This window comes from Eretmochelys imbricata, chromosome 3, assembly GCF_965152235.1.
Source record: "Eretmochelys imbricata isolate rEreImb1 chromosome 3, rEreImb1.hap1, whole genome shotgun sequence".
In the NCBI taxonomy this organism is placed as follows: Eukaryota; Metazoa; Chordata; order Testudines; family Cheloniidae; genus Eretmochelys; species Eretmochelys imbricata.
Genome location: NC_135574.1, coordinates 43,103,246 through 43,130,084, shown reverse-complemented (window position 1 = coordinate 43,130,084; position 26,839 = coordinate 43,103,246). Strand labels below are relative to the sequence as shown.

Here is a 26,839-nt window from a genome sequence, read left to right as displayed (position 1 = left end):
GCGTTGATTCAAATGGCATATTAAACCCTTCTGTAATATTGAAAATCTCCCCATATATCCTCCCATTGGTAGTCCAATCGAGCCATCGCTCTCAGATTTCCCCTTCCCAATAGAATCACAAGTACTGGCAGTAGGCATAGAGATCGTCTTCCTCCAAAGGTAGGAGCCATTGTTCCCAGGTGGAAATAAATTCTTTGGGGTTCAGATGGCAATGGGATGGAGTGTTGTCATAGGTGGTGTTGCCTGGCGAGGTAAGGGGCCCTTCTGGGTTGATCCCATCTGGGATCCCATTGGGGAGGGATACGCAGGGCCAGGGGACCTGGGGCTCTCGCCCCAGGGAAGATACCCAGGTAATACATGGTGCCATATTCCCAGGATGATGTGCCACAGTCGCCCTCCCCACCCCCACCCCCTGCCAGTGGATAATTCACCAGGGCCAATTCTGAACAATGGTAAAATTAACAAAGGAGGCCAAAAACATCAGAAACCCAAGGATTCCCACAGAGATGTGCCACCATACATAAATCATTTCGCCCTGACGAATTTTGCAGGCCTGAAGCAACAAGAGTGGTCCCACCACTCCTGTTTGGGGTGTCCCTGAGTTCTCGCTATTACTGCCTTATCCTGTTAACAAAGCAAAAGGGAAAGAAAAAGAACAATATAAATGCACCTATTGGGGAAACTGAGAACTGACAAAAAACTCCTGAAATTATTAGTCGTCCTGTTACAGCCCTTCCTGGCTTCCATCATGGATGTTGTTTGCCTGGTTTAGGAGGTCACGACAACAATATTCTGTCCAGGGATCAGGGGATGCTGTTGCTCGCCAAAAGGCCTCCCATTCCACTCCAGGCCACCACATGAGGTACAGGGTTTGTCCCTCTGGGATCCAAGCGAGGTCCAGGGCCACCCACCAGGTATTTTAGTGTGGCCCTACGGTGCTCATCCGGACTATACACTGCCTCCAAGGCACCTCCCCTCATATCTTTGCTTCCAGAGCTTGTTGGTGTGTGTTTTTAACAACAGTTTGCTCAATTAAAAGTCCTGGCCTTACTATGCTAGAAACATACTGCATCTATTTGTATTGATAAGTATCAAACAGTGATCTTTTTCTTTGCTTTAGGAAGTGTATTAAAACCTTAGTGTTTCTTGATATTACCCAAAACATTTTATGTTCCAAGGTGGACAACAAATATCTGCATTTCAGTACATCCCATAGCTATAGCAGTATGTTTTTTTTTTCCCATTTGTTTCTATATTAGGCTGTCCTGTAGCTGTTACAGAGATCTTAATTTATTCTTAATTACCTCCAGGTCTACAATATTTATAATTTCTGTTCCCAAACCAATTTCTTCTAATATGGTGTCTGCTACCTGAGGATGTTTCCCTGCAATATTTAATGAACAACAGTGCTAGCAACAAGACAAACACAAGACAAAACAGAAAACAAAACACAATTTCTGTTGTGACAGAAGATTCATGGTATTTTGACTTGCTCTTCAGCTGGTATCAGCTTTTCCAGATTTTCTGAACGACAAAAAAAACATGTTTCTACTCTTTGGGGGGTGGCAGATTATTGCTTAAAATATTCCTTCCTTTGACAAATATCCTTGCTGATTGTAGGCAAAACACAGGAATTACCCCCATATTTTCCTGTGTTTGTTCTATAGGCAGGCCAGGTTTCAATGGTTTCTACCTTTATCAATTAGGTAATTTGCATTAACACAGACACTTTCTGGCTTGCTTTTGGATCCAAAGCCATTAGCAGCTCAGAGACTCTGTCTTAAAAGGGACACAATCAACGTTCACCAGAGTTTTGGTTACTTTTCACTTTCAACTCCTGCTTTTAAAACATACAAAAATCTGAAAAAGAAAACACAACATATTGTGGCTTCCTTTGGAGCCCTAATAGGATTTTAATTAAGTAGCATGGTATGTTTACATTTCGTTTACCCCTTCTACAATATACACTGCACATGCCATGGGGAAAATGCACATTCCTTCTAGACTGCTCTGTTTTTACATAGATTACAATTCCTTTATACATTTGGGGCAGTTACATTTCAATAAAACCCCCTTATATTTTTTTAGCAAATTTGACTAAGTTGTCCATAGCCAAATGATTTCAATTAGACAGTCTCTTTGCCTTGATTATTTACAGACATTCCTTTGGAAAAGGGCCCATTTTTCCTTCAGAATGGCTGCAAAGAAACTAAGAATTCTCTTTTTATAACACTTTTCCTTTTTAACACTTTTACAGTGTTCAGCTGCTTAATTCCCTCCAGCCTCTGCAGAGTTAACTTCTCACTCTCTCCTTAAATCACTTGCCTATCTTCCAAAATGACATCTTAATCAACTCAGGTTTCACCATTTCCAATATTATTCCAGGGATCTGAATTTCCCATGCCTGTACTTACTGCTTCCTTTACTCCTGCCACTGTGCCCTCAGGGCTTCCAACCTGTTTTCCAATTTCCTTATCTGTTGCCTGCCCGCTTGTTTGGGCCTGATCCTGTTTTCCTCACTGCACTGCCCCTTTCCATGGGCACAGGCTTTATTCCACTACCAATTTAGCAAGGAGGGTGGGCTCCTTAATTAGCCCCCACCCCTCCTGGTCCCTTTCCTTAAACATTTTTTTTCAAAATTGTGAAATCACCACAATATCATGCACAAGAAATACTACACTGCCCAAACCCCTATATCCTTCAGAATTGGGTTTAACAGAGCAAGATCTGTTTAAAAGGAGTAATCTTTTGAACCAAGTATCATCTTTGGATTTCTTCCTTTTAAACATTTTCTACACAGGTGCTACCACTATTTGCCCACACTCCTATATCCTTCAGAGTTGGTTCTTACATAGAAAATACCATCTGAACATATCTCTTTATGAATCTCTTTTACTTTTATAACTCTTCCGTCACAATCCACTTACAAAGCTCACCCCCCCTGAGCTGGAGGGAGGGACGCTAAGCCTCCACTGTATTACTCGGTCTAGTACCACCGGGATCCATACACAACATACAAAGCCCCTTCCGGGCAGAGCGAGAAACTCTGTGAGTTCTCGCTCGTGTACTCAGGCATGCTATGGCTGAGGGTGTATGCACCGAGGATTTTTCCCTCACTTGAGGATCACTAACTCCTCCTCCTATTACCCAGCACTGCTACGGCTGGGGGTAGACCCACCTGCACCCTTCCCCCGCCGACCAGGGTGGAGAGAGGAATGGTAAACCTCCCTCAGGTTCTCAGTCATGCTACAACTGAGGGTGAGGCACACCTGTAGACATAAAATCCTCAACATGTAATACCAGCAGTGCCGGACAGAGCAAACATGAAATGCCAAGGGCAGAACAGTTGGTGCGCTCCGCAGGGCCCTCTCCCCCCTCCGAAATTCTCCACCAAATCTGTGACAGATTTATGTTACCAATCTGCCTGAGGTGTCAGGTGATCAGGCTGAGGCCACAGGATCATCAGGGGAGAGGATGAAGGAGTACACCAAGTGATTACATTTTAAAGCTTTATTAATAACCTTATAAAATAACAGCGGAGAGTGCTATGGATTCCCCACGTCACTCAAAGGAAGGAAGAAAGTGTTAGTGCCTCAAGCCCTAACCACTTTCATACCTACACACACACTACCTGAGATTGGCCTAGCCTGGGTGTAACGTAAGAAGAAGACTAGAGTTCTTGTCCCATGCACAGGTTGTCCAGGGTCTGCTGTTGATCTCTGACCTTCCCTGGCTCTTGGGAGGATTTTTAAACCCTTGGTTCTTCTGGGGGCATTCCGTTTAGGGACCTCTGTCCCCCATGCTCTTTGTACTTGTTCAAACTGGCTTTCTGCGGCTTCCTCAACTTTCCCAAAACACACCAGCTTCAGGGACGTGAGACAGTTATTTTTCATTCGCCGTCTCACTTGTTTTCGCAGCCCCTGCAATTTTGTTCAGCAACTCTCCTTTTTCACAGCTGTTGGGGTTGGAATCTCGGCTCTGTCTTTCTTGGAGGGTAGCAGAGAAATTGTTGTGCTCAGTGGCCTTGGGCTGGAGTCAACTTCTTGTCTTTGGATTTAGCTGGAACGTCGAGTTAACCTGTTCCTTTGTCCTTTCCCCCACTTTTGGCCTCTTCACAACCTGCAAAGTAATCTTTCACTCCAGACTCATACCTTTGCCCCTCCCAAGATCCTTTCCCCTACATATAACAGTACTGGCAATATATATATATAACACTGATGCTTCCCCAGGGGACCCCTGCAGGGGGGAAGTTATATTGTGACACTGCTGTCTCCTTCCCTCAGGGCGTGCTGGGCACTGCAGCTGCCAGGAACCCTCTAGCCCTGTCTCCTTCCCCCCAGCAGTGTCATCTATCTGCAAGCTGGGCTCTGCCAGGTCCAGTGGCCCCCCTAGTGGCAGCTGTCAGCACTGCAGCTCATTTCTGTGGATAAAAAGAAATTCTGCATGCACGTTAATTTCTGAAAAATTCTGCATTGTGCAGTGGTGCAGAATTCCCCCAGGAGTACAATTACCAGACATGCTCAATAGCTCTCCTTGTAGCTGTGCTGAAAGCTTCCATTACAGGCAAGCAGTCTTGCAGCTTCCACACATCCACTGTGTGAGAGGTAAATCAATTGGCTGTCAGTGGGGGAAGGCTATAAATATTGGTGGTTGCAGACAGCCCTGTGGACTTGGTGGCTGTATGTTGTAGGACTAAGGTATATCTGCTGTGAGGGCTGTGTTCCAGAGCTATGCCACTTTGGATCTAGGCTACAGATGATGTCTTGCTGGAAGCTGAGGAAACATCTGGTTATTGACTCCAGGACTGGAATTGCTGTGGCCATGCAGATCTTCAGACTACATTTGCTAAGGAGATTAAGCAGTTTGGAGGGCAACTCTAGGGCTTTAGTTGACATTCATTCAATTTTTTTTTCTGCAGGCAAATGTAGTCCTGAGAACAGTCCTAAAAATCTTACCAGATAGCGTTTCACATCAATTAGGAGAATTCTCTTAGTTTCTTTTGAGATATTTTAGCAGTCCTTTGTGAAACCACGTTGACCTCTTCTTCTTCTCTGCATTCTTCTTTTTTCAGCGGAACTGCAATCTAAAGTGACATAATTAGGTTTTTACAATGCTTCCATACTCTGTATAGACAACAATATGATAGTTCAGGGTTATGTACTTCTCATATCTCATATCTCTGAAGAGAGCCAGTGGTAGATGATTCAAAAGCACCATCTTTGTGCCCATTCTAAGAGACAATACTAGGAATTTCAGCATGTTTAGGAGTAGTTCTTCCACCTATCTCACGTGAAGCTCAGCAGTTTTTTTCCCTAATGAACACTGCCAATTTGTGGGTGAATGTCATCTGAATCTTGTTCAGCATAAAGATTTCTGGTGTAAGTCAATATGGCATAAAATAACAGAATCCATCATACATATCCTTGAAACTGCAGTCATACACCATTGGCCAAACTATATCCATCTATATTTGTAAAGGTGAATAATTTAATATCTGCTAGCTCTAATCTTAATTGTATCACCCTTGTTCACGCTGATGAGCATTTACTCATAGGAGTAGCCCCACTGATTTCTTGTAAGAGTTGCACAATCTGGCACTCAGAATTTGGGACTTCCCTTTGTGTTTGTACTTCACCTAGCAAATTGTGGCATGTCAAGTTTCCTCCCCCACTCTGAACTCTAGGGTACAGATGTGGGGACCTGCATGAAAACCTCCTAAGCTTACTTTTACCAGCTTAGGTTCAAACTTCCCCAAGGTACAAATTAATTTTATCCTTTGTCCTTGGAATATCCACTGCCACCACCAAACTCTAACTGGGTTTACTGGGAAACGTAGTTTGGACACATCTTTCCCCCCAAAATCCTCCCAACCCTTGCACCCCACTTCCTGGGAAAGGTTTGGTAAAAATCCTCACCAATTTGCATAGGTGACCACAGACCCAAACCCTTGGATCTGAGAACAATGAAAAAGCATTCAGTTTTCTTACAAGAAGACTTTTAATAGAAATAGAAGTAAATAGAGGGAAAGGAATCACCTCTGTAAAATCAGGATGGTAGATACCTTACAGGGTAATTAGATTCAAAACATAGAGAATCCCTCTAGGCAAAACCTTAAGTTACAAAAAAGACACACAGACAGAAATAGTCATTCTATTCAGCACAATTCTTTTCTCAGCCATTTAAAGAAATCATAAACACATACCTAGCTAGATTACTTACTAAAGTTCTAAGACTCCATTCCTGGTCTATCCCTGGTAAAAGCAGCATATTGACAGACACAGACCCTTTGTTTCTCTCCCTCCTCCCAGCTTTTGAAAGTATCTTGTCTCCTCATTGGTCATTTTGATCAGGTGCCAGCGAAGTTACCTTTAGCTTCTTAACCCTTTACAGGTGAGAGGACTTTTCCTCTGGCCAGGAGGGATTTTAAAGGGGTTTACCCTTCCCTTTATATTTATGACATGGCAATATCCAAAACAAATGACGTTTAATATTTTTAGCTGCAGTCCTGTAATCTGTTCTGTACTGGTGGATACCAGCACCTACATGGAATAGCTTCCAGTGTCAGGGCTTCATTGGTTATCTACTGTGCACAGATGCTAACACTGGACTATGAACAGATGCTGATTTAGCTGCATTTCTTGATCTTCAAAGAGCATTACTTTTCCAGTTAAATAATTAAACTGTCTTCTGTGGCTTTTTCATTATATCAGTTAGTTTAGCTGTTACATGGCAGTACATGAACATCCCTTTTTTACTGAGTCAGTAAGAAAGCTCCTCCTGAAGGTTGAAACAGCAGACTGGACTTCTACATAGAGTGCTTCCGCCGACGTGCACAGGCTGAAATTGTGGAAAAGCAGCATCACTTGCCCCATAACCTTAGCCATGCGGAACGCAATGCCATCCACAGCCTCAGAAACAACTCTGACATCATAATCAAAAAGGCTGACAAAGGAGGTGCTGTTGTCATCATGAATAGGTCGGAATATAAACAAGAGGCTGCTCGGCAGCTCTCCAACACGAGTTTCTACAAGCCATTACCCTATGATCCCACTGAGAGTTACCAAAAGCAACTACAGCATTTGCTCAAGAAACTTCCTGAAAAAGCACAAGATCAAATCCGCACAGACACACCCCTGGAACCCCGACCTGGGATATTCTATCTACTACCCAAGATCCATAAACCTGGAAATCCTGGGCGCCCCATCATCTCAGGCATTGGCACCCTGACAGCAGGATTGTCTGGCTATGTAGACTCCCTCCTCAGGCCCTATGCTACCAGCACTCCCAGCTACCTTCGAGACACCACTGACTTCCTGAGGAAACTTCAGTACATCGGTGATCTTCCTGATAACACCATCCTGGCCACTATGGATGTAGAAGCCCTCTACACCAACATTCCACACAAAGATGGACTACAAGCCGTCAGGAACACTATCCCCGATAATGTCACGGCTAACCTGGTGGCTGAACTTTGTGACTTTGTCCTTACCCATAACTATTTCACATTTGGGGACAATGTATACCTTCAGATCAGCGGCACTGTTATGGGTACCCGCATGGCCCCACAGTATGCCAACATTTTTATGGCTGATTTAGAACAACGCTTCCTCAGCTCTCGTCCCCTAAAGCCCCTACTCTACTTGTGCTATATTGATGACATCTTCATCATCTGGACCCATGGAAAAGAAGCCCTTGAAGAATTCCACCATGATTTCAACAATTTCCATCCCACCACCAACCTCAGCCTGGTCCAGTCCACACAAGAGATCCACTTCCTGGACACTACAGTGCTAATAAACAATGGTCACATAAACACCACCCTATACCAGAAACCTACTGACCGCTATTCCTACCTGCATGCCTCCAGTTTTCACCCTGACCACACCACACGATCCATCGTCTACAGCCAAGCTCTGCGATACAACCGCATTTGCTCCAACCCCTCAGACAGAGACAAACACCTACAAGATCTCTGTCAAGCTTTCTTACAACTACAATACCCACCTGCGGAAGTAAAGAAACAGATTGATAGAGCCAGAAGAGTTCCCAGAAGTTACCTACTACTGGACAGGCCTAACAAAGAAAATAACAGAACTCCACTAGCCGTCACCTTCAGCCCCCAACTAAAACCCCTCCAACGCATTATTAAGGATCTACAACCTATCCTAAAGGATGACCCAACACTCTCACAAATCTTGGGAGCCAGGCCAGTCCTTGCCTACAGACAGCCCCGCAACCTGAAGCAAATACTCACCAACAACCACATACCACACAACAGAACCACTAACCCAGGAACTTATCCTTGCAACAAAGCCCGTTGCCAATTGTGCCCACATATCTATTCAGGGGACACCATCACAGGGCCTAATAACATCAGCCACACTATCAGAGGCTCGTTCACCTGCACATCCACCAATGTGATTTATGCCATCATGTGCCAGCAATGCCCCTCTGCCATGTACATTGGTCAAACTGGACAGTCTCTACGTAAAAGAATAAATGGACACAAATCAGATGTCAAGAATTATAACATTCATAAACCAGTCGGAGAACACTTCAATCTCTCTGGTCACGCAATCACAGACATGAAGGTCGCTATCTTAAAACAAAGAAACTTCAAATCCAGACTCCAGCGAGAAACTGCTGAATTGGAATTCATTTGCAAATTGGATACTATTAATTTAGGCTTAAATAGAGACTGGGAGTGGCTAAGTCATTATGCAAGGTAGCCTATTTCCTCTTGTTTTTTCCTACCCCCCCCCCCAGATGTTCTGGTTTAACTTGGTTTTAAACTTGGAGAGTGGTCAGTTTGGATGAGCTATTACCAGCAGGAGAGTGAGTCTGTGTGTGTATGGGGGTGGGTTTTTGGAGGGGGGTGAGGGAGTGAGAGAACCTGGATTTGTGCAGGAAATGGCCTAACTTCATTATCATGCACATTGTGTAAAGAGTTGTCACTTTGGATGGGCTATCACCAGCAGGAGAGTGAATTTGTGTGGGGGGGTGGAGGGTGAGAAAACCTGGATTTGTGCTGGAAATGGCCTAACCTGATGCTCACTTTAGATAAGCTATTACCAGCAGGACAGTGGGGTGGAAGGAGGTATTGTTTCATATTCTCTGTGTATATATAAAGTCTGCTGCAGTTTCCACGGTATGCATCTGATGAAGTGAGCTGTAGCTCACGAAAGCTCATGCTCAAGTAAATTGGTTAGTCTCTAAGGTGCCACAAGGACTCCTTTTCTTCAGGCTTAAACAGTTCATCTAACATGTAGGCATAATAAGGGGACAGGAGTTGTAAAAACCTCCACAAATTTCCTCTTAACTATACATTGAAATGAATAAAATTTACCAAGAAGTGTTCATTTCAAATGTCTGGTGTGCTCAAAGCTTGGGGTTGTTTTGTTTTTGTTTTTTTGCTGTAGGGATGTTATTTTGTTTGTTTTTGAGGGGAGGATTAAAAGTGCAATTTCTTCAAATTATTTGGATCCTATTTTCATGTAATTATTTATTATTAATTGAAGAATATATTGGAAGTATACTTGTTTGAAACTTTATAATGGAGTGAAAAATAGTGGCCTCATGGAAATAAATAAATTACCCTGTAGACATTTTTCCTTTTATGGGGTACTTTGCTATTTGTAGACCATTTACTTTGTAAATGCTAATAAATCCTATATCTTAGTAATGTTTTCCCAAGAATAATGAAAAGATCATATAGTCTCTAGCAAGGGATACCATAGGGTTTTACTGGTGCAAAGTGTCTGCAGCATAGTAAATTCCCAGATTTATTTGTAATTTCCCTAAAGAGAAAAGTAAAAGATTGCGTGGTTTTGAATTTCATCATCAACTGAAGACTGGCTAAGATAGGGAAACAGCTGTTGAATCAAGGTTTGCAAACCTCTTGGCAAGCCTAACCCAATTTCTGGTGAACCCGGTCAAATTATGGTTTCAAAGTGGAGAAACTGTATTAAATTTGCATCAGTGGACCTGGTTGTTTTTGAAACTGAAAGTGAAACTTGGGGAATATAAACAAGATTTAACCAAAACAAACAAAATCTAGAAAAATTATCAACAAATCCTCGGAGAATCTCTCTGGTCAAATAAATTGAAAAAGTAGTACAAAATATCTGAGATCAACTGAGGATGAACACAGAAAATAACATTGTATATAAACAACATTCATAGACTCTTTTTTATGTATACAGTACTATGTGGTAGTTAAATAATGTACATAAGTGTTGAAAGTTGTAGAAAATATTGTATGATGTATTTTAGAAATCGTATGTGAACATGTAATTAGATTTTATTGTAATGGCTACAAACCATGGGGCAAAGTTAACATGGCACATACAACTGTAACTTTGGCATTTCCTGACTTTGAGTGCTTAATCTTCCAACCTTAACATTCATTTCACATGGCTTTTTTATGAATGATTATATTTTGTAGTTGAATTGTGCTAATATGATATGTAATCTTAGGAATACAAGTTTGATTACTGGTTGGAGTAAACAAAAATAGTACTGGATTTTAGTAAAACAGGATAAATTATATTTAGAAAATCCTAAGGGAGAGAAGAATGAAGCCCAGTTCATTAACCTTTACATTTGTTTTAGTTAGTTTTCCTCTTAATGAGTATTCTAGAGAATCAAATACAATAGTTCCAGCAGGTGATATTATCTGAGGAATTGAGAGTCTCCCTCAAATTTGGAAAGATACACTGCTAGCAGTCCTCTGTAGGTGCTGTCAGAACTCTGTACTTTAATATAATTTCAAATAAAGTTTCAAATAAAACTGAATGGCTCCACAGGATGCAAAAGTAAAAAATAAAACTCAAAGTAAGAAACACTTAGTATATTCATATATTTTACAGGAAACTGGATTTCTTCCTGAGGAATTATATTTGAGGAACTTAATGGTGATAACTTTTGTCTGATATTGCAAGTTCTTTTTTAGCATTGAGTCATTCAACAGCGCCCAGCAGTGCAGCAGAAGAATTTTAATTGCAAATATATTGAGTATTTCTGAGAGCACTGGCAGCATTAAGCTTTCTCTAGTTTTCAGAGAGATTGTCACAAAGATTTTACAAAGTAGGTATTTCAATGAAGGGTTCAGTGAGAAACATATACCTAGACTTCCTTCTTTCAAACTAATATAAAAGATTTATATGCACTGTTGTTGCTGTGAAATGTACCATAGTGCTCAAACCCACTAAATTTAATTAAAACAGACAGGGAAAGAATAAAGCTTTTGAGGCTGAAGGCTACTTCTGGAAATGTATTGACCTCCCTGGATCCTATCTCTTTAAATGTGTCTTCCTTTAAGACTTAATTGAATCTAAGGAGTGTTCAGCTAATACTTCCAGAACTGCTTGCATGCACAAAGCCTGATTCTCTACTGTTTTGCACATCATATAGTCATTTACACCTGGGCAAAGTATGTGTAAAATTCTACCAAATCACAGTTGTAATGTTTTATACCCACTTTGCAGTCAGCATGAACACTTGTAAAAAAAAAAAAAAAAAAAAAAAAGAATATCACAGACTACCAAGCAGTGGAATCAGGCCATCTGATTTAACTTGGTTCAAGAGTGGGTAGAGAAATTTTCAGATTAGAACAACCCTTTAAAACAAGAATGTCGAGAATAAAAATACCCCTGCATCTCAAACCTTGTTTGTAGCTAGCTTAGGAAACACTCACATTGTAACCAGCTTCCATAACATGACTGTGTATGTGTGTGCGTGTGCATGCATTCATATGTGGGGGGAGAGAGGGGATATTTTCCATTTTTATTCAAGTATCAAGTAATTCATAGAAGAATAAGCAACTTTTCACTTCTACCATTTTGAAGAATGCTGCTCCTATGAATTACCTGGTACTTTAAAAATAGAAAATATCCATTACCCCATCTGGCCAATATAGGAGGAGGTACACATTTAAGGGAAGTCAAATGGGAAGTGTTGAAAACATATTGCTCCAAACTGAAGGAGAAACCATTGTCTGACCCTTTCTCACTCACTTTTCAAAACCCAACAAAACCAGGAAAAAAAGTTGCATTTAGTAAATGTTTTGTGTCTTTTAAAAAGCCACACTAGAAAGATTCAATTTTTAGGAGCATGTAAGTAATTCCATTAGGCTCATTTTGACTAAACACAAGAATTCTGCTTTCATTTATACTGCTTTAAGTATAAAATAAATCCCTTGAAGTTCAAACAAAAGTTGCTATGGATTCACCGGGGGAAAAAAAAGCGGTATTAGGGCTATTTTCTGTAATCGGTAATGGTTCAGACTGATTAATAGATTTTAAGGCCAGACAGTACCACTGAAATCACCTAGTCTGACCATGATCAAGTCAGCTCTTATCATTCTTTCCAATAATCTAAATAGATTGACCTTCTTAAGTCTTACACTGTAAGGTATGTTTTACAGCCTTTAAATAATTCTTCTGGCTTTCCTCTGAGCCTTCTCCTATTCTTCATCATCCTTTTTGAAATGTGCACATCAGAACTGGATGCAGTATTCTAGCAGTGTCTCAACCAATGCAATATACAGAGGAAATATATTAGCAAAGAATTCCTCATTTGAAATTTAGTTTTAATATATGAATACCACTAGATGAGCTTAGTGCATCTAGTATGATCAGCTATTCACATGCCCCAAATTAGAACCTATGGGCAAAATTCTGTTCTTAAATAAATATGTTTGGCTCCTATGGAGTTGCATATTCAAACATATGAGGGAAGTATTTTCCCTCTTTGCCCGATACTGAAGATCTATAAAACAGGACCCCACTCCTGCAACTGTGGAATGTTGGGGCCCCATTGACATAAGTGGGGCTGTATGCAGAAGCAAGGATCCACCTTCACACAGCAAATCTGAGTGATTTAACATATTTTATTTGTGAATTATTTCTCAAAGGTAAAAGTTTAAATTAAAATGGTATTACAGTTTCAAGAGACAAGGCAAGTGAGGTAATAGCTTTTATTGGAATAGCATCTGTTTCTGTTACAGTTTTAGTCATTTTTGTCTAATCCTACTAATCATACTCACATTGAGTGGCCTATTATGAGTCTGCTTGTGAAGCTCAGCATCAAGAAGGAAAATAGAATCTCGCCCTTTGTTTCCAAAAGGCAAAATCTTGAGAGGTTATAGGTGCTGGCTGTACATTTTGTGGGCAAGAAAGGGTGTTTTCTTCATGGGTTGGGACACTAAGTGCCAAGAAATGTTATCTCAAAACTACAGTTATAAGGCAACAATCCTAGCTATCCTCTGGCTGCTTTGTGCTGCTTCAGTGATTCAAAGCACCTGTAAACCTAGTTTAACAGGCTGGTTAAACTGGATTTAGAGCTGCGTTGCATCACTGGAGCAGCACAAAGTAGCCAGAGAATAGTCATGAATCTGGCCCATAGTCCTGAGAAACAAAAAACAGATAAAGTGAATTATGAATAATTGGTTCCCATTATATGAATTCAGGGATGTGACACCACTCTTTGTCACACAGAGGAGGCAGAGTAAGCCTTTAGCAATGCGTGCTCACATTATAAGAACATAACAAAAGAACATACAAATGGCCATACTGGATCTGACCAATGGTCCATCTAGCCCAGTATCCTATCTTCTGACAGTGGACAGTGCCAGATGCTTCAGGGGCAGCGAACAGAATATGGCAATTATCAACTGATCCTTCCCCCATCGTCCCGTCCCAGCTTCTGGAAGTCAGACATTTGCATGGGGTTGCATTCCAGACCATCTTGGCTAATTGCCATTGATAGACCTATCCTCCATGATTTTATCTAATTCTTTTTTGAACCAGCTATTCTTTTGGCCCTCACAACATCCCTAGGCAATGAGTTCCACAGTCTGGCTGTGTGTTGTGTGAAGAAATATTTCCTTTGGTTTGTTTTAAAACTGCTGCTTATTAATTTCATTAGGTGACTGTAGCAGGGGACAAAGTCACTTGGAGACCCTGGGGTTCAGTAATCACTGGTGTCATTTATTTACAGGTTTTGCTCCCACCACCTTTTAACCATACACAGCTTGGGTTCTAGTGTTTGCAGCCAGGAGGGAAGAGTTATCACACTGCTTCCACTCTCTCATTCCCCTTCTCGGGCTTCCTTCCTCCCAGCCTTTTATATCGCCCTAGGCTAACTGGGCGGGCAGCTGGTTTTCTCTCAGCAGCTCCCATTTACTTCCTTTAATGGAAGCTATCCTGACAGAGGGCTGACTCAACAGTTCTTGCCCAGCACCCTGTCACAGTGACCCATAGTTCTGATGTTATCTGAAAGGGTAAATAACACGTCCCTATTCACTTTACCCACAACATTCATGATTGTCCTGTCTATCATATTGCCCCTGAGTCATCTTTTTTCAAAGCTGAACACTCCCAGTCTTTTTAATCTCAACTCCTATTGAAGCTTTTCCGTACACCTAATCATTTTTATTGCTTTTTCTGTCCCTTTTCCAATTCTATATGGGGCAGCCAGAAATACACCCAGTATTCAAGGTGTGGGTGTACCATGGATTTATATAGTGGCATTATGATTTTTCTGTCTTACTATCTGTCTCTTTCCTAATGGTTCTTAACATTCTATTAGCTTTTTTGACTGCTGCTGTGCATTGAGCAGATGTTTTCAGCAAACTATCCATGATGACTCCAATATGTCTTTCTTGAGTGGTTAGAGCTAATGCAGACCCCATCATTTTGTATGTATAGATGGGATTATGCTTTCCAGACTCTATTGGACTGATCAACATTGATTTTCATCTGCCATTTTGTTGCCCAGTCACCCAATTTAACTCTTTGCAATCAGTGTTGTACTTAACTATCTTGAGTAATTTTGTATCAAAGTTACTAATAAGTCATTTATTCTGCAAAAGAAATATTAAAAACAAAGCAGGAAATTCAAGAGTGTGTCTCTACTGGAGACATTACTTCTCTTTTAAGAAAGAGAGCTGCTTACCGTGCGGATGCTGTTTCCTAGGCAAGTTGAAACAGATATTTATTATTCCCATAGTTAATAGATGGATTCTGTCTAATTATTATGGGTAATACAAATAGTTTATAGAAGGTGAAGGGAAGTTTGTTGAAAAGTTGGCGCATCTGGTTTAGTTTATGATAGTAAAATGAGACAATTTATGAGTGGCAGTACCCCAGGGAGAAGGGGTTGTTCTCAGCTTAAGGCTGTGGAAGGGAGAGGGGGAGATTTTAATGTATGTACAGTAGAACCTCAGAGTTATGAACCTCAGAGTTACAAACTGACCAGTCAACCACACACCTAATTTGGAACCAGAAGCATGCAATTCTGGGGGAGGGATAGCTCAGTGGTTTGAACATTGGCCTGCTAAACCCAGGATTGTGAGTTCAATCCTTGAGGGGACCATTTAGGGATCTGGGGCAAAAATTGGGATTGCTCCTGCTTTGAGCAGGGGGTTGGACTAGATGACCTTCTGAGGTCCCTTCCAACCATGATATTCTATGATCCAAATGATTAGAGACAATAACAACAAAAAGCAAATACAGTACAGTGCTATGTTAAACATAAGCTACTAAAAAAAAGGGAAAGTTTAAGAAAAAGATTTGATGAGGTAAGGAAACTGTTTCTGTGCTTGTTTCATTTAAATTAAGATGGTTAAAAGTAGCTTTTTTCTTCTGCATAGTAAAGTTTCAAAGATGTATTAAGTCAATGTTCAGTTGTAAACTTTGCAAGAACAATTATAGTGTTTTGTTCAGAATTACAAATGTTTCACAGCTACAAACAACCTCCATTCCAAGGTTTTCATAACTCTGAGGGTCTACTTTAATGCAGCCAGTAAAACCTGATCCCCAGGAGGGGTATTATTGAACAGACAGAGGTCTTTCTGAGCTTATTGACATAACACAGGAAACTAAGGTGTGGGGCCACTTTCAGAGCTGCCCTATGGCTGCGATGAGGTGGCTGGGAGGACCGCATGTATTGACAGGGGCAGATTAAATTATTGCGCTCCCAACTTTTTCTTTTATTTTCATAAGCATTGACTGAGCTTCTGTATGTTGTTTTGGTATTTTGTGAGTTTTCTTAATTTGCGGGTTTGTCTTTCCATATTCAAAAACTGAATCTGGATGCATCTTACTTATATTCAGGAATTTCTATTATAGAAGATCATAGTCTTTTAATTGCTAGAGTACTGCAAAAATACTTGTTTTTGAAGAATAAGTGATTCATATAAATTGGAGATGGAAAATGACTTTGTCTTTTGGTTCAACCCCATGTAAATACAGAATTATTCCCTGTATTGCATTTTCTGGTGCTTTGTTTAGTTTAGTTTAGTTAAGTGATTTTGATTGCCCCATGAAATTCAGTAACTGGAATAGTTGCTTAAAACAGATACTCAGATAGTATCTTAACATCTCAGACCGTCTTTTAAACAAAAAAGTTACTTGTAGAGTGGTTTCAGACAATCGTATAGAATGGTATAGTTTTATTAAACACCACACCATGTCTTTGTTTTATATTAATCAGTTTATGTCTCCTCTCCATGATTTATATTATCCAGCAACTATTTTGGATTTAACGGGAGATACTGCTAATTAACCTTACATCTCCAGAATACGTCATTATTAAATTAAAATCAGTTTTAATGGTTTAAAAGCCCTAATCATTGGCATGGTGCTTACACACAAGTGTTAGCATATAGGCTTGTTTGTCAGCCTGAGATAGAATTCAGGGTTTGACTTTTTGATACTCCTATATCTTATACTAATATGTGTGAACAAAGGACAAACACATTGTATAAAGAACAGGAGTACTTGTGGCACCTTAGAGACTACCAAATTTATTAGAGCATAAGCTTTCATGGGCTACAGCCCAATTCATTGGATGCATAGAATGGAACATATAGTAAGATATGTATATATACAGATAAGTTGGAAGTTACCATACAAACTGTGAGAGGCTAATTAGTTAAGATGAGCTATTGTCAGCAGGAGAAAAAAACTTTTGTAGTGATAATCAAGATGGCCCATTTAGACAGTTGACAAGAAGGTGTCAGGATACTTAACTTCAGGAAATAGATTCAATATGTGTAATGACCCAGCCACTCCCAGTCTCTATTCAAACCCAAGTTAATGGTATCTAGTTTGCGTATGAATTCAAGCTCAGCAGTTTCTCTACTCGAAGTGAGTGGCTGGGTCATTTTACATATTGGAGTGGTGCAGTTCTTTCCCACATTTTTCCTCATGGCATGGAGAAGCAATTGCCTTTGCATCATGAATTATAGACTCAGATGGGACCTTGAGAGGTCATCTAGTCCAGTCCCCTGCAATCATGGCAGGACTAAGTATTATCTAGACCATTCCTGACACATCTAACCTGCTCTTAAATATCTCCAATGATGGAGATTCCACAGTCTCCCTACGCAATTTATTCCAGTGCTTAACCACCCTGACAGGAAGTTTTTCCTAATGTCCAACCTAAACCTCCTTTGCTGCAATTTAAGCCCATTGCTTCTTGCTCTATCCTCAGAGGTTAAGAAGAACAATTCTTCACCCTCCTCCTTGTAACAACCTTTTACGTACTTGAAAACTGTGATCCTGTCCCCTCTCAGTCTTCTCTTTTCCAGACTAAACAAACCCATTTTTTTCAATCTTCCCTCATAGGTCATGTTTTCTAGACCTTTACTTATTTGTGTTGCTCTTCTCTGGAATTTCTCCAATTTGTCCACATAGTTCCTGAATGCTCACTACCCCAAGAAAAAATAGAACAAGAAGCTTTCAGCATTATATTTGGAATTCAGAAATTCCATATATATATCTGTATAGTAGTAGACATTTTACCTTGCTGGTGGATCATTGCCCATCAATTTCAACTATTGGACAGAAACATGGAATTCCATTTTTAGGTGCTGTGCTTATTCAATGATGGATGTTGCTACTTCAGCTGATTCCTGTATATTCAATTTAATACAGGGACTCAGCACTTCAGTGCTGATGGGCTGTCACGTTTACCCTGTCCATGCTCCCATCATTCCAAAGAAACTTTAGACAAAGTGTTCTATCTCAGTTTCATGGATAGGTTACCCATCACTAGCACAGACATCAACAACTAATGATGATGTGCTTTATCTTGTGAAGGGAATGGTACTACAGTTGTAAATTATTTGTGAATCACGGTCGCATCTCAGATTTTGGAAGCTCTCCATGATGATCATTTTGGCACTGTATAGATGAAAGCCATAGCCCAGTACCATATCTCATGGTCAGGTATCAAAAAGACACTGAGAGAAAGGTGAAGTGCTATATTATATGTCAGCAAATTCAGCATGTCTGCACCCTTGATCATGGCCTCAGAATCCTTGTTACATATATTCATGTGGACTTTGCTGGACCATAAGAAGGTTATATGTTTTTGATCGTAGCTGATGCCCATTCAGAATGGCCAGAAGTTTTCAGAATAACTTTTACTATAGCTACCATGACCATTGGACATCTTCATACCTTGTTTAGCCAAGTTGGTTTAATGGTACACTTGGTGAATGACAATGCACCTCAATTCTGTTCTGAAGAATTTCAGAAGTTCCTGGCTTCAACTGCGATTCAGCACATTTGTTCTGCTCCACAGTATCCTGATACAAATGGACTGTACAAAGCATTCTGCTAAACACATAAGCATGCCTTTAAAGCTAACTAGTCTGTTCCAAGTAATCATCAGAAACTGGACAATTTCTTGCTCGTCTACAGAAACACAGCACATGCTGCTACCCCAGGAGTTACATGCAACTCTCTTCTTGAAGTGATCTTTGCATACCTCTTGGGACCTTCTGTGTCCTGATATTGCCTCACATGTAGCCAAATCCCAAGCTACATAACTTGATTGAGGATGTGAAACTCATCATCATTCTTTTCGAGTAGGAGACTTAGTTTGGACTCGCAACGACAGTTGTGGAGGGAAATGGGTACCTGGACAACATGTAAAATGCCTGGGACCTGTTTTATTCATGATAAAAACAATCCAAAGGTATTTTATGGAAATGACATATGGATCAGTTGTAGTTTCAACAAGTACCAGAGCTTGGGTATGTTCCAGTTGGACTTTCTGTTCCTCTGATCAAATCTTCCATTACAACTACTAATTTTGATGACTGGTTCGGAGAAATTTTGGTATCATATCCAGTTGATTCCATACTTCTAATTATTCCTGACGGTTCCTGGCCTTCCTTTTGAAAGTAGAAATCAATTATTTATATATAAAATGTGTGTGGATATGTATGTGAACAAAAAATGACAGAAACCCATGTGGTAAGGGAAAAACAAAGGAGGGTTGTCTTTCTAAGCCAACCTGTTAGCTGATAGAAGATATAGTTGCTTCAAACCATTCCTGTTTCTTCTCAGATGTGGGGGCTGTGGACTGGGCTTTTACATGGGCCTCATTAACAGCTGTCAATGGGGCCTGGTGGTGAGTAGCTGGTGTTCATAAGGAGACAGAGAAGAGTAGGAAACAGGAATAAGAAGCTGTGGCAGAGAGTGAGAGTGATTCCTGCAGGGAAGATCTTGGGACTAGGGGAGTTTTGAAGCAATTCCCCAAGGAAAAGGGGTTGTGCTCAGCTTAAGGCTGTGTGGGAGAGGGGGAAGTTTTTTTGTATGTAATAAAGCCAGTAAAACAAAATCCCAAGAGTGGTATTATTTGAGGTCTTTCTGAGTTTATTGACATATCAACACAGGAAACTAAGGCAAGGGGCCACTTTCAGGGCAGCCCTGTAGCTGCGATGACGTGCCCGGGATGACGTCACATGTTGAGAGGAGCAGATTAATATATTGCACTCCCAACTCTTTTTTTTGGTTTGTTTTATTTTCATATGTGTTGACTGAACTTTTGTATGTAGTTTTCGTATTTTGTGAGTTTTCTTAATTTGGGGGTTTGTCTTTTCATTTTCAAAAACTGAATCTGGATGCATCTTACTTATATTCAGGAATTTCTATTATTGAAGATCATAGTCGTTTAAATATTGTTAGGGTGCTGAGAGAGCTTCAAAAGTACTTGTTTTGGAAGAATAAGTGATTCAGATAAATCTTCTGATTCAACCCCATGTTCATACAAAATTGTTCCCTGTATTTCATTTTCTGGTGCTTTGTTTAGGTTAGTTTAAAAGTCCCAAAGAATAGGTGGTTCATACCTGAAAGCTGATATTTTTACCCTACTTACCTTTCTCATAATACAAGATGTATTAATGCACCTTTATTGAAATTTAGAACTTACAAAAATATCCATTTTTATCCATTATATCTGTACAACTAGTTATCACAAATTATCAGAAAGGAAGAGCACAGTAGAATTCAAAATAAGATTAGACATTTACGTGGATAATGACAACATCTAAATGACTTTAGATAGATATACTTATGACCCACATGTTCCAAGGCATAAGCCATCCACTCACTGATGGGTGCACAGAAGAAATGTCCCCTAACGGCATGTTATTTTATCTTAATTTACTATGGGGTTTCTTGAAATCTGGTCATAGTATAGTCATGGAACTTTAAATTTCCCCCTTTTCTGCACCACTGGGGCTGTCCATTTTTTTCTCTTGAATTTAATGGAGGCCTAGGGGAATGAGCACTGTGCTGGGATTCAGGAGATCGGCTTCAAATCTTGGTTATGCTACTGTTTTGTTGGGTGATCTTGGGCAGGTCACTTCCTTCCTAATGCATCAGTTTCCCTATTTGTAAAATAGGGATAATTATGCTCACCTCTTTTTTGAAAGAGCTTTGAGACCTATGGATAAAAGCACTATATAAGAGATAGGCATTATAATTATTATAATTCATCCTGTAGGGCAGCAAATCACATAGAGGCATGTTGAGATTCCAGGATGGTACTACATTTATAAATACTGGAAATTTATAGTTACTTTTACAGTTATTTTGTGAATAACAGTGTGATATGGTGAACAAATGGTTTATAGATAACCTTTTTGCCCTGTGATTTTCTGTAATGTTACAGCTGATTAGGAGAAATGTCAGGTGGGGTTGGTCATTGTTCAATACTGACACTAATATTGTTTAATATATTCATTAATAACATGAAAGGTTAATTGAGCATCGATCTGTGTGGTTGGTACAAAACTAAAGTATAGTAAAACACAGAACTGGACATATTAAAATTAAAGTGATTTAGATAAATTGGGATACTGGGCAATTCCAAGGGAGACAAGGTTTAAAATAAAGGATGAAATACCTTTGATGATAATTCACATCCTAGATAAAAGATAGGGAAGTATTATTTAGAAAGCTATCGTAAGGAGTGATCTGGAGATAATGACAGAAAACAAACTGAATGTAAGTTACAGTTTGATGCTCTTGTGAAGAACAATACTTCAGCAAATACTTTCTAGAAAAAAAAATAATGTATGTATATTTTCAGGACAAGAAAGGTTATATGGCTTGGTTAGTGCAATCAATTGGCTGGGGTAAATAATAAGCATTTCTGAGTCATATTTTGATGCAAGTTTGTTAGAGATGAATTTAAGGAAAGAAAAGAGATGTGTATCCCCTATTCCTTTTGTCTGTGGGTAAAAGACTGCTACCTTACTTGAAGAGATCTTGATAGTGGAGTCCCTGAAATGCAAGGTTGAAGATTCTTTCTTACTTTCTTCCTGTTGGGGCTGTACACTTACATTTACTTGTACGCCTTTTCAGTTTAAACCCCTGTAAGAGATTAACACTGAACCTACCTGCTATGTGAATTTGAAATTTCCTTTATTGTCACTATTTACTTTCACTGGTTTCTGGCCCAAAAGCCTCTTTACACTTTGATCCTTTTCTGTCTATAGATGAATTTGGAGATTCCTGTCTATATTAGCTTGTAAGGTGCATATAAGTGTTGTCAGGTGATTATTTTCCTTTTGCTAGGATCTAATTTTAGTTTATGTGTAATAAAAGGAAGTGTTGCAGTTAGGCTTTACACTGAGTTGTTCAGATTGCATTTGGATTACTGTACTAAATTTTGCTAGACTCTACTATAATATAGATGTTGGAAAATGTTCAAAGACAGAGAACTGAACTCTTACAAGGACTGGAGATTGTGAATTACGGAGAAAGGGAAATGAATTCAATTCACTTAGCCTAAATAAATGTTTAAGAGGAGATATGAGAAAGCTTAGATATGAGAAATACTTAAAAGACGATAAGTTGTGGGTAGAAAAGTGTTGTTTATATTAATTGAAACCCATTGGTCTTTGTTTTACTATTAAATGAAAAATTAAACTAGGAAATGAGGAAAATCTTTACAATGGGAAGAACAATCAGACAGTAGAACAGTTTGCCCAGCGATGTGGCTTTTGCAAACTCAGAGACATTCAAGTGGGTATTAAATGATATATGGAAAGTGCAGTGTAGAGTCTTGCTTCCTTGTCACAGGGGAGATTAGACTAGATAGCTCAAACAGTGGCTTCCAGCATTATCATAATTGTTCTGTTGTCTATCACTTTGCCTTTGAAATACTTCACAATATATATTGTAAAAGACTGTGGTTGCGCAATGGTTTGAAGGAAACAAAAGCAGAGAGTATATAAGTGCTTTAATTTTAAGAATTAAATAATATGTCATATATTTCCAGAACCCTTCTGAGCTAACTTTCCACAAAATCAGCTCATTTCTTTTCTCCATTTTCTCATCAGCATATGTGTAAATGATAACATTTTTGACAGAAATCCTTTTGTTTACTGTGAGTAAATTATATAGCAGCCTTAGTGTCTCTAGATGGATACAGCTTTTGCACAAATTACTCTCATTGTTATAAAGATCACGTCAAATTAAGCCCAGGGTCAAACTTATTTCAGTCCATATGGGTAAAAGGATATTTAACTTTCCTTTTATGACTTTTCACACACATTTCCTGAGTTTTAAGCATGTGCTTCTATCTAGTATGGTACAGCGTATATAGCACACAATACACTTCCTATGGTGCCTGCCCAAAGAATGTCAACACTTCAGAGAAGGCTGCCACATTTTCATGGAGAGACAAGATGGGTGCAGTGATATCTTTTATTGGTTCAACTTCTATTGGTGAAAGAGACAAGCTTTCAAGCTAACACAGAAGTCTTCTTCAGGTCTCGGAAGTGTACTCAAGATGTCACAGCTAAATACAAGGTGCAATAGCATGTAGCATAAGTAAATATACACATATTGTAGGAGACCATTCAAAATGAAGTGGACACCTTTGCCGTCAGAGGACAAAAAAGGGGGTTAGTGAAGTACAGATTATTATAATAAACCATAAATCCAGTGTCTTTCTTAAGTACATGATTTTTAGTGTCTAAGAAAGTTATGAACTTAAGCTCCAAGGCTTGTCTTTTGAAGGTGTTGTTCAGGATGCTTTGAGGATGAGAACTGAGAGGTCAGATATGGAGTGATCGCTTTGTGAAAAGCAGTCACCTTCTGGAGATACAGACACACCAACTCAAAGCAACTCCAGACCCTGCCATAACAACAGATGCAAAATGTGTAGACATATCTCCACTGCTTTGATGATCACCCTGCCCCAACACATCTTTCAAGATCCGTGGGTCTTATACATACCTATCACAATATATTTTGTACCTCAACCAGTGTACTAAATGCCCCCAATAACAACTAGTAGGTAGATGAAACAAAACAACCACTACGCTTTTGAATGAACTCTCACAGAAAAATGAGAAGATAAAAATGCCATGTCATCTGTGGGTTAACAATAGAAGATATTACCTCATCCACCTTGTCTCTCTAATATCCTCGGGCCAACACAACCAGAATACTACAAACAACATTTTGATGAAGCAAGTGTAGGCGCTTACTTCCCCTCTATCCAGGTTGTGCTCGACCCCCCCCACCACGCCTCAAGCCTGCCATAATTCCATCCCTTCCTCCAAGCCTCCACCCCTGCCTTGCCTCTTTGCCCTTGGTCCACCCCTGGCCTCGCCCCCACTCCACCCCTTCTGCAAGGTCCCACCCTGCCCTGCCTTTCCCCACCCCCACCCTATCCCCAGCCCCGCTCCCACTCCATCCGTTCCTCCAAGGCTCCACCCCCGCCCCACCTCTTCACACCCCCTTCCCCGGAGCATGCCCATTCCCACTCTTCCCTCCCTCCCAGCGCCTCCTTGCATGTTGCTGAACAGCTGTTCTGTGGCGTACAGGAGGCACTGGGAGGGATGGGGAGGAGTTGATCGGTGGGGCTCCCAGTGCGCAGGAGATGCTAGTGGGAGGGGGACAGCTTGGCTGCAGGTGGGTGCTAAGCACCCACTAATTTTTTTGGAGCACCCACGGAGTTAGTGCCTGTGGAAGCAAGAGCAGCAAAGAAGTGTAGTAGAGAAACAAACTTAATACACCCTTTTGTTATATGACAAGCAAGTGCCAGTATACTGTTCCTAGCCTTCTGTCTCTTAACATGTTCATACGATTATGTACATATTGTAACTAATGTACAATTTGATAGATCCATATATTAACAGAAAAGTAGAATTGATCTTAGTTTTGCTGTTTTACTTGTTAATATGGTGAGAAAATATATAAATACATTTTTGCAGGGTTTTTTTTTCTTTTGCTATTTTGAATTATTTGAAGATGAGGTTCATATATATGAATGTGTAAACTTTAGGATGAGTGTTTAGTATGAATGTGCAAACTTTAAAACTATTAACTATCACATACAAAGTTCCAGGAAAAAGATTAAAGGTTGAATATAAAGAAGGACTTCTCAATGAATGTACAACATTCTTGAAAGGTGTCATCTGAAGATTGTCTTCAGCATTCTGACATAGAGCAAACTCAAGTTTATTTGTAAATCAATTACTTTTGTGGGACTATGACACATTCGGTTTAAATTTTGTAGATTTGTTGCATATTTGCATGTGTCTGATTCTATTTTTTATAAAAAAATGAGAAAAGTTTGCTGTTGGGAGTACATTGTACAATTAAAATAGGGTTTTTTAAATTTTATTTTAAGTTTTGTCGTCTACAATACAAAACATAAATTCATTGTGAGCATGATATCATTAGGACAGTTTTGTCTTTTTTCTGGCTCTAATGAAACTTAAACATTCTGTTTGAAGTCAAAATATTCCTGTTATTACTGCTAATAAATGCTAAGGCTCTCAACTTTCTTCTGATACATAATTAAATTGTTATGGTTTCAGGAAAAAAAGTAAGAAAATTGGGTTATTTGAGAAGTAACTGTAAATTCCATTTCATAGTAGGACTCCATATTGCTTTGTTTTCATTTAGTACATGCATTGTGGATGCAGTGTGTGTTTACTATATGTCTTAATAAACTTTCTTGGTCTTTGTTTGCTTGCTTTGAACAGTTAAAAAAGCAATTGAATTGAAGTCAAGAGGAGTCAAGATGCTACCCAACAAAGACAGTAACCACAAAAATTCTGTCTGTAAGTTGTTGTTGTTGTTACTATTATTAATTATTATTATTATTATTATTATTATTATTATTATCTTTAGAATGATCGTATACATTGTTATTCTCATTAAAAAACACAAATTGGTAGAGAGACTGTTAGGGAGACCAAACAAACAAACAACAAAGCCCTGAAATGCTGGGGAACAATTATGAAAGCTGCACTGTCTTTTCATTTGTTAGTAACTCATTTTATATCTCCAATGATAATACTGGGGGATGAGGATCATAGTATTTACATTACTCTCTCTGCTTGTTGGGAAATGGGGGATGTGGGGAAAGGCAGCACTTTTCCTTCTGGCTGCTGGGATTCTGGGTTGAGGTTTTCCACTTTTTAACCCTTCCATTGGCCTTAGTTAATTCAGTCTCCCAGAAGTTCTTAAACCCCCACCCATGTGTGACCAGCATGCAGTGTGTCTCAGTGGCTGCTTCTTCCCCTTCATGTGTTAGGGGGAGGGGAGTTAGTAACTCTTTCTATTCCTACCAATCTCTTTCCCCAAGTTGCCAGCAAGATGGGAGGTGGGGCAGGGGGGCTCAGCAGCTCCTTCCCTTCTCTATGTGTCTAGTGGATTCTGGAGCAACATAATTTTCCCTTGTACACTTCTTCCCAATGTGTAGTCTCGGAGAAAGATAAGTCTGGTAACTAGAGACCACCAACTTATTTTTGTTTTAAGTAATTGTGCCTTCCTCTTCACCTGAATACCTGACAATCTGAGTAATAGCCTGAGAGATGTTGCCCCCATGAATCAGGCCAAGTTTATAATAACAACCACAACAGTATCTGCAATGTAATTGTGGATACAAGGGGTCCCCTGACCTAAGAACTTCCAGAGGGGACTCCTAGGTTCACTCACAACTAGTTATAAGTGTTTGTATAATGATTAACCCATATGAATAAATGAATCCTTGGTGTAATTGCACTGAAATCAGTGGAGTAAAACCAAGGCTGCATTTGGCTTGTTGTGTGCAATTCTAGAAGTACGGAGAGATTGGAAATGATTCTATTCTTTGTTTCTTCGGTGCATCCTTTTGTGCAAAGTGTTTTTGGTGTGCTCACTTGAACGAAAAATGACTGATAAAAGTGTCTGTTTTAAAGATCATGCTTTCCTGGTATGACACAGAAGAGGAACTTTTTGTGCAAGGTCTAGCTGAATATAGCTGATCCACAGTCTCTGGTGTGTGTATACAAATGGGTGGCTGTTGCATTATTCATAAGGTACTGCTGTGCGTTGTGTGATCTCTGCTTATGCTCTCAAAGCATATCCTGTCAGATACCACATTTAATTATAGGAATTCAAAGTAAGGCAGGCTATTGGAAAAAATGTTTATAAGGCAGTCTGCTGTTGACTTTCAGATATAATAAGGTATTGTTTTTTTCTTTTTCTTTTTCTCTTTTTGCTTGTGAGGTTTTTATGATGTCTTGACTTTT

General features: G+C 39.7%; 1 protein-coding gene across 1 annotated transcript in view; it reads left to right on the top strand.

Moving 5' to 3' along the window:
• The window catches only part of CSMD1 (CUB and Sushi multiple domains 1), a 1,692,034-nt gene that overhangs the window by 868,835 nt on the left and 796,360 nt on the right, over window positions 1-26,839 (top strand). Inside the window, exon 7 of the mRNA XM_077812120.1 lies at window positions 25,307-25,384. Coding sequence (XP_077668246.1) covers window positions 25,307-25,384 — 78 coding nt within the window. The remainder of the gene's footprint in view (window positions 1-25,306; window positions 25,385-26,839) is intronic.